This window comes from Octodon degus, unplaced genomic scaffold (assembly GCF_000260255.1).
Source record: "Octodon degus isolate 3935 unplaced genomic scaffold, OctDeg1.0 scaffold00163, whole genome shotgun sequence".
Lineage (NCBI taxonomy): Eukaryota > Metazoa > Chordata > Mammalia > Rodentia > Octodontidae > Octodon > Octodon degus.
Genome location: NW_004524739.1, coordinates 1,815,515 through 1,822,418, shown reverse-complemented (window position 1 = coordinate 1,822,418; position 6,904 = coordinate 1,815,515). Strand labels below are relative to the sequence as shown.

The following is a 6,904-nucleotide window of genomic DNA, read 5'->3' as shown; positions in this document are numbered from 1 at the left end:
TTTCTTTCTTTCTTTCTTTCTTTCTTTCTTTCTTTCTTTCTTTCTTCCTTTTAAAACTTTTCTTTTTGAGACAGGGTCTCGCTTATGTAGTTCAGGCCAGATTACAATTCTGCCTCAGGTTCTCCAGTGCTGGCACTACAGGAGCAGACAAGAAGGTCGTTTTGTTTTGTTTTTTTTAAACAAACAAGGAAAACTTTATTCAGGATGTTGGTGTCAGAAGGAGTGTGGATGGCATGGGCCCCACCCCCAGCCCACAGGTCTCTTGAAACTGATCCAAGGGCACAGCCTCGTGGAGAAGTCTTGGAGGAGCCCTACAACTTTGTGGTCCAGCAAGTCTTTCTCACAACGTTAAGCACGTGGCTGCATCTCTGAGAACTCTTACCTTCCGGCTTTTTGTTGCATGAAGTATCCAGAGTGCCCCCTGCAGCTCTTAGCTCTCAGGGCGATTCCACAGTGACAGGCACAACGGGATCTCCCATCCAAGTACTAACCAGGCCTGACCCTGCTTAGCTTCCGAGATCAGACGGGATCGGGCACGTTCAGGGTGGTACAGCCCTACACAACACGGCAGGATCTCACAGGATGAGAAGACCAATGGGCCAGGGCCACACTGAATCAGGACAGCGTCAGTTAGGGTTGGCTTATTTTTTTCTTTTAATTTTTAAGACAGGGTCTTGCTAAACTGCCAAGGCTAGGCTTAAATTTGCAACTCTCCTGTCTCAGCCTTCCAGACTTCTGAGATTATAGGCTTGCAGTGCCACACCCACCCTGTAGTTTTTTTCTTTTTCTTTTTGTATTTTAGGGAAGGGTCTACAGAGGTGTTCAGGGTCTCACTACTAGATCAGACTGGTAGTGATCCACCTGTTTACAGCCTCCCAAGAGCTGGGATTAGCACCATCACGCCCAGTCTCAATTGCAGTCTCAGCGTACCCCGGGGCCAAACCCCAGGCCTGAGCCTGCTAGCCTGCATTTCAATCAGCCAAGCTATTTGGCCAACCCCCACCCTATAGTCTTAATTTCAAACATTTTATCATATACATTATAAACATGCTCTTACATGCCATACTGTGTATGATTCAAAAACCTCAGACTTAGACTTAATATACTAACGTCATCTTGGTGTGCCTCAAACTTTGGCCCTTGCCTATATCTTATTTCTCAGTGACTTGGAGGTTTACAGAATTTCCGAATTAGGCACTTGTTACCCAGGAGGCTAAAACAGGAAGATCCCTTGGATCTAGGGTCCAAAGGTAGCCTGGGGTATACTGAGAACCCCCATCTTTCTTTCTTTCTTTCTTTCTTTCTTTCTTTCTTTCTTTCTTTCTTTCTTTTTTTTTGTATTCAGTACAGGATCTACAGGGTCTCACTATGTAGATCAGACTTGTAGTGATTCTCCTGTTTTCAGCCTCCCAAATGCTGGGATTACAGGGGTGCATCACCACACCCCATCTCAACTGCCATCTCAGTATGGGGGGGGCATGGCCAGCACAGAAGCCGAGGATTGCACCCGGCTGTTGCGCTCCACCAAGCAGGCACTTTAGTCTGCCAAGCTATCTGGCTGGCCCTAGAACCTCCATCTTAAACTACAAACCATTCCAGAATTATATGAAAGAAGTGGCACACAAGTAACATCTGGCTGTTACCTTCGCCCTACATAGTATTTAGTTTTTAATTTACTTGTTAGCACCTAAAATTCAGATATTTTCACAAAAAAGACTTCTGGCATTTGCTAAAGAAAGTAAAATTTTAGATGTTCTAGCCACACTGGGATCACACTCCTCGTGCAAGTTATTATTCAGGGTTAGGTAAGTTCTGTTTTAGTTTCAAATACTGTGAATGCTGCTGTCAGAGTGTGGCCCAGCGGAAAGCCGGGCCCATGAGAACAGTACCGCGTGTCCTTATCCACCCTGTTCGCTGCATCTGACAGCCTTGTGACTTCAAGCTCTTCCCCAAAGTCAAAATAACGTAGAAGGTAAATACTGAGTTAATTCAGAACACTGAGGCAGCCATGAGGGCCCAACTAAAGACATTCAGCAAAGAGGGCGTGCAGATGTGCTTCAGAAAGTGGCAAGACCAGTGGGGTAAGTGTGCTGGAAGGAGATGGAGCAAGGGGGATTAACGGCCATGTGTCTTTTACTATAATAAGCTTTTTAATTTAAACATTCATACCAGGTGTGGTGATGCACGCCTGCAGTCTCAGCACGAGGCAGGAGGATCACTTCAAGTCTGAGGCCAGCTGGGCTACAGAGTGAGTTCAAGGCCTGCCTGAACTACATAGCAAGACTCTGTCTCGAAAAAAATAAAAGCGCTCATTTCGGCAGCACATACCAAAATGGGAACGATACAGAGACTAGCATGGCCCCTGTACAAGGATGACGGGCAAATTTGTGAAGCGTTTCATATTTTTAATAATATCGAGAAACTAAATATTAAAAAATAAAAGTAATATGTTAAAAAAAAACAAAATAAACATTCACTGTATTTTCTTTCTTTCCTTTTTAAGACAGGATTTCATCATGCATTCAGACTGGCCTTGAACTCACACCAATCTTCCTGCCTCAGCCTCCTAAGTGCTGGGATCACAGGTATGTTCCACCATATTCAGCTTCACAGTTTTTTGTTTTTTTTTTTTTAATGGTACAGGAGATTGAACGGGACCCTGCGCTTGCCAGGCAAGCACTTATTCTACTGAACTATCTCCCCAGCCCTTCACTGTATTTTTTTAATCATACTACTTACATGGTTTTCTACCATGGGGGAAAAATTAATTTTCTCTGCTTTTACTCAACTCACTGTATTTTCAGGGTTTGTTGTTGTTGTTGTTGTTGTTTTTCATCTAGATCCAACTTTTCATTTGTCTGTGACCCAGTTTTAGGAATACTAGAAGTTAGAGTAACTACACCAGTTGATGTAATCAGCTTGGCAGGATTTGAATACAGACTCTGCAATTTAGCCTGTCTGTACCTCAGCTGCCTCCTCTAAATTAATTGCAAGAATAATAGTACTATGGGGACTGGGGAGATGCTCAGTGGAATAAGTGCTTCCCTGACAAGGGCACGGGTCTGAGTTTAATCCCTGGTTCCATTAAAAAAAAAAAAAAAAAAAAAAGTAATAGTACCAGAAGTCCTTTGTCTGTGGGATAACTGGCTATAATTTTTCCCCACTCTGTCTACTAAGTGGTATTTGAAACAATGATATACTCTATTATTTGAGGCAGGGTCTTAACTTTGGAGTTCAGAATGACCTTGAATTCATTGGGTAACCCAGCCTGGATGGAACTCGTAATAACCCTCTTGCCTCAGCCTCCCAAGTGATTGAATTGCAGGCATGCACCACCCCACTCGGCTATTTCTTATTCTGAATACAACACTGCAGATCAAGAGTGATGGCCCACCCTTGTAATCCCAGCAATCTGAGACTGAAGACGGAGTATTTCAAATTCGAGTCCCAGTTGGGCAAATTTGTGAAACCTTGTCTCAAAAAAAAAGGGGGGAGGATGTAGCTCCGTGGCACAGAAGTTCCTTGGGTTTGATCTTCTCTACCAACAAAACAAAACATGAAGCGACTAGGGATCCTCAACCTGGGATGGTCAGAATGTGGACAAGGAAAAAAAGGCGGGGAGGTGAGATAGCTCAGTTGAATAAGTGCTTGCCTGGCAAGCGTAAGGACCAGAGTTCTAAAACAAAAAAAAGAATGTGGGCAAGAGAATCCACATCCTCCATGCCGGGGATCGAACACAGGGCCTCACACATGCTGAATAAGCGCTCTACCATCGAGCTACATTCCGTAGCAGAAAATTTGACTCCTTGGGCCGGCAAGATAGCTCAGTGGTCTAAAGCGCCGGCTTAGGCAAATTTAGACAGGCGCAGGGGACCACGGTTCGATCCCCGGCATCTCAGGACCTTCCCCCCCAAAAAAAAAGTATTAAAAAAGAAAATCTGACTTCTTATAGAGCCACAAATAAACACATAAAAAATGTGGCGCTCTGACATGCGTACCGGAACGCCACGCGAATTTAAGGCGGCCTGATTAGTGACATTCAGCGGGAATAGGAGGGCGCCAAGCAAAGGAAGTGACGTAAAAGTCACTCACATGACGTAACGAGAGCGCAGGCGGAGAATTGTTCTGATTGGTTGTTCTCTTGAGCTAGGGCCCTATCATTTTTCTGAGTCTCTACCTTTCACTTGCGCGTTGGGCCTTGCCCTTAGCAAAGATGGCGCAGGGCTTCCAGCTTCACTTAGGGCATGCGCATTCTAGGAAGTTTGGCCCCAGAAGACTGGAAAACAACCGTAGGGTTCGTGAGCGTTGATTGGCTGAAGCGAAAAGCGTGGGCTGACTGGCTCGGTATTTCGCGGGAAGGAGTTTGTGGCGCCAGAAAAAAAGTGGATGCGAGGGAGTCGCGGCGACGGGATCCTGAAGTGTTCTGCGAACCTCCCCCAACGGGACCTTCTGTCCTTCCTTTCCCGACGCAGTCGCGACGAAGATGTGGAATAGTAATTAACGACGGGTGGAACGGGGGGAGGAGGAGGAAAATGGCAGGAGGAGTGAGCGAGCCCGGGGTGCGAAGGCTGGCGGTGGCGGGACGAGAGCCGAGGTGGCGGGAGGTTTAGGGAGACGGGGCCGGTGCTGGGGCGCGTGAAGTCTCGGGGAACCGGCCGACTTCTCAAGGGCTCGGACGGCGACGCAGGCACTTAACGCTGTTGTTTAAAACAGGTGGCTTTGAAAGCTACGGCAGCTCCACCTACGGGGGAGGCGTCAGCTACACTCAGTCCCCGGGCGGCTTCGGATCGCCGACACCGTCGCAGGCCGAGAAGAAATCAGTAGGTTGCAAGACCAGGGTTTGGTCTTACATCCTTCTACTGTTCTAAAATTGCAAAATCATCCAACAGACAAAACGTTTGAGGCGACGGAAGGGTGTTATGCGGAAGGGTGTTACGCGTGAACTGACCAGAAAGCTACTGATTATTTTCCACGTCTCTTAAAATGTATAAGTGCACTAAATTTTAAAAACGGAATTTCCCCCAATTCTGCATCCACTGTTTCCTTGGCTGTGTTCTGAATTTCTCGTAGCTATTGAGTTAGTCTGGTGGGAAAACTTTTTTTTTTTTTAATGTTTATTTTAATTTTTTTTTGGCGGAACCCGGGATTGAACTCAGCCCCTTGTGCTTGCCAGGCAAGCGCTTATTCTACTGAGCCATCTCCCCGGCCCCTCTGGTGGAAAAACTTTGAGCTTGTATTCATAGCCTGTTTTATATTCCTATATTCCAGGTTGTTTTTGGATTAAACAGTGAGGGGCCATAATGCAGTGAAAAAGTTGGGGTTTTTGGTTTTGTCTCTCTCTCTTTTTTTTTTTTTTTTTGGTGAAACTGGGAATTGAACTCAGGCCCTTGCGCTTGCCAGGGACGCGCTTATTCCACTGAGCCATGTCCTTGGCCCCTTTGTTTTGTTTCTGAGACAGGGTCTTGCTTTGTAGTTACGGCTACCCTTGAACTCACTGTGTAGCCTGGGCTGGCCTCAAACTCACAGTAATCCTCCTACCTCAGCCTCCTGAGTGTTAGGATTGCAAGCACCACGAAGCCTATTAAGAGTGTGATTTCTCTGACACTTGTTTTCATGGTGTGGGCAGGCACATTCCTTAACCTTCTTGATTAACTTAGACTAAATGGGGTTAAATTCTAACTTACAAGAATGTTATGAGATACTAACTAAATACAAAGTGCCTGCTCTGTGGTCACTTTCCACAAACAGAATAAGATATTCTTTTTTTTTTTTTTTTTTGGTGGAACTGGGGATTGAACTCAGGCCCTTGCGCTTGTCAGGGAAGCTCTTATTCCACTGAGCCATCTCCCCGGCCCTTAAAATATTATTCTTAAAAGAACACGGGGCTTGGAGGCAGAATATATAGACCCCAGAATTAACGTTGCCATTTTTCCCCCCTCAGGACCTAGGTGAAACTCAGGGCCTCACTACAAGTGAGCTATATTCTCAGCCCTTTTTTTGAGGTTGAATCTTGCTGTGTTGTCTGAGCTACCCTTGAATTTGAGATCCTCCTGCCTCAACCTGCTGAGGAGCTAGGGTTACAGACACACATCACCACACCCAGCTTAATTCTGCCTTTTAACTGACATTAGTTAGCAGGTTGTAGGCTGTGACCCTTCGTTTTTCTCTTCTGATGGTGGTGCCAGCGCTGCTCGTAATACAGAATACTTCTGAAACTTGATAAATAGGGGATTTAAGAAAGTAATCTATAGAAAGTTGTCCAGATGTTTATTTGCTCTTTTAGTGTTGACTTTGCACTTAATAGTTGCTATTGGGGCTGGTGAGATGGCTCAGTGGAATAAGCGCTTCCCTGACAAGCGCAAGGGCCTGAGTTCAATCCCTGGTTCTGCCAAAAAAAAAATAGTTGCTATTGATAACTGCAGGATTGATTGGGCTTCTCTTTAGGTGCCACTCAGATGTGGTGTTTAAGATTCATTGTGTTTGGTATATGGGGTGATAAGCCTCTCCTTAAAACTCTTATACCAGGTGTGTGTTGGTAAGGGAAAAAGCCATCAGTAGTTGCTATACATTTGGATATTGCTTTTTATTTTTCACAAGTTATTTCATGTCCTGTACTATTGTTTATTGCAGCATAAAGCAAGGCGCTAAGGTGTAGTTAAGGACTAAGCTTATGGAGCCAGTGAACTAGAACCAGATAGGGTACACATGATGCTGAGCAAACGTAAAATAAAATCTCTTGAGCATCTGCTTCTCTCCTCTCTCTCTTAGTGTTTCCTTTTTTATTCCCTGGAAAGCTATAAGGAATTTCAGCTTTTCTCTTCCCAATTCCTCCCCTCCCCTCTCTTCTGTCTCTGTGTCTCTGACTCTTTTCTCTTTCTCTCTGTCTCTGTCTCTCTCTCTCTCT

General features: G+C 45.3%; 1 protein-coding gene and 1 pseudogene across 1 annotated transcript in view; both read left to right on the top strand.

Moving 5' to 3' along the window:
• Positions 1-2,307: 2,307 nt before the first annotated feature.
• Positions 2,308-2,407, top strand: LOC111813087 (annotated as a pseudogene).
• Positions 2,408-4,242: 1,835 nt separating this feature from the next.
• The window catches only part of Rpa2 (replication protein A2), a 22,377-nt gene continuing 19,715 nt past the window's right edge, over positions 4,243-6,904 (top strand). Inside the window, exons 1-2 of the mRNA XM_004642964.2 lie at positions 4,243-4,493; positions 4,714-4,820. Coding sequence (XP_004643021.1) covers positions 4,484-4,493; positions 4,714-4,820 — 117 coding nt within the window. The 5' untranslated portion in view covers positions 4,243-4,483. The remainder of the gene's footprint in view (positions 4,494-4,713; positions 4,821-6,904) is intronic.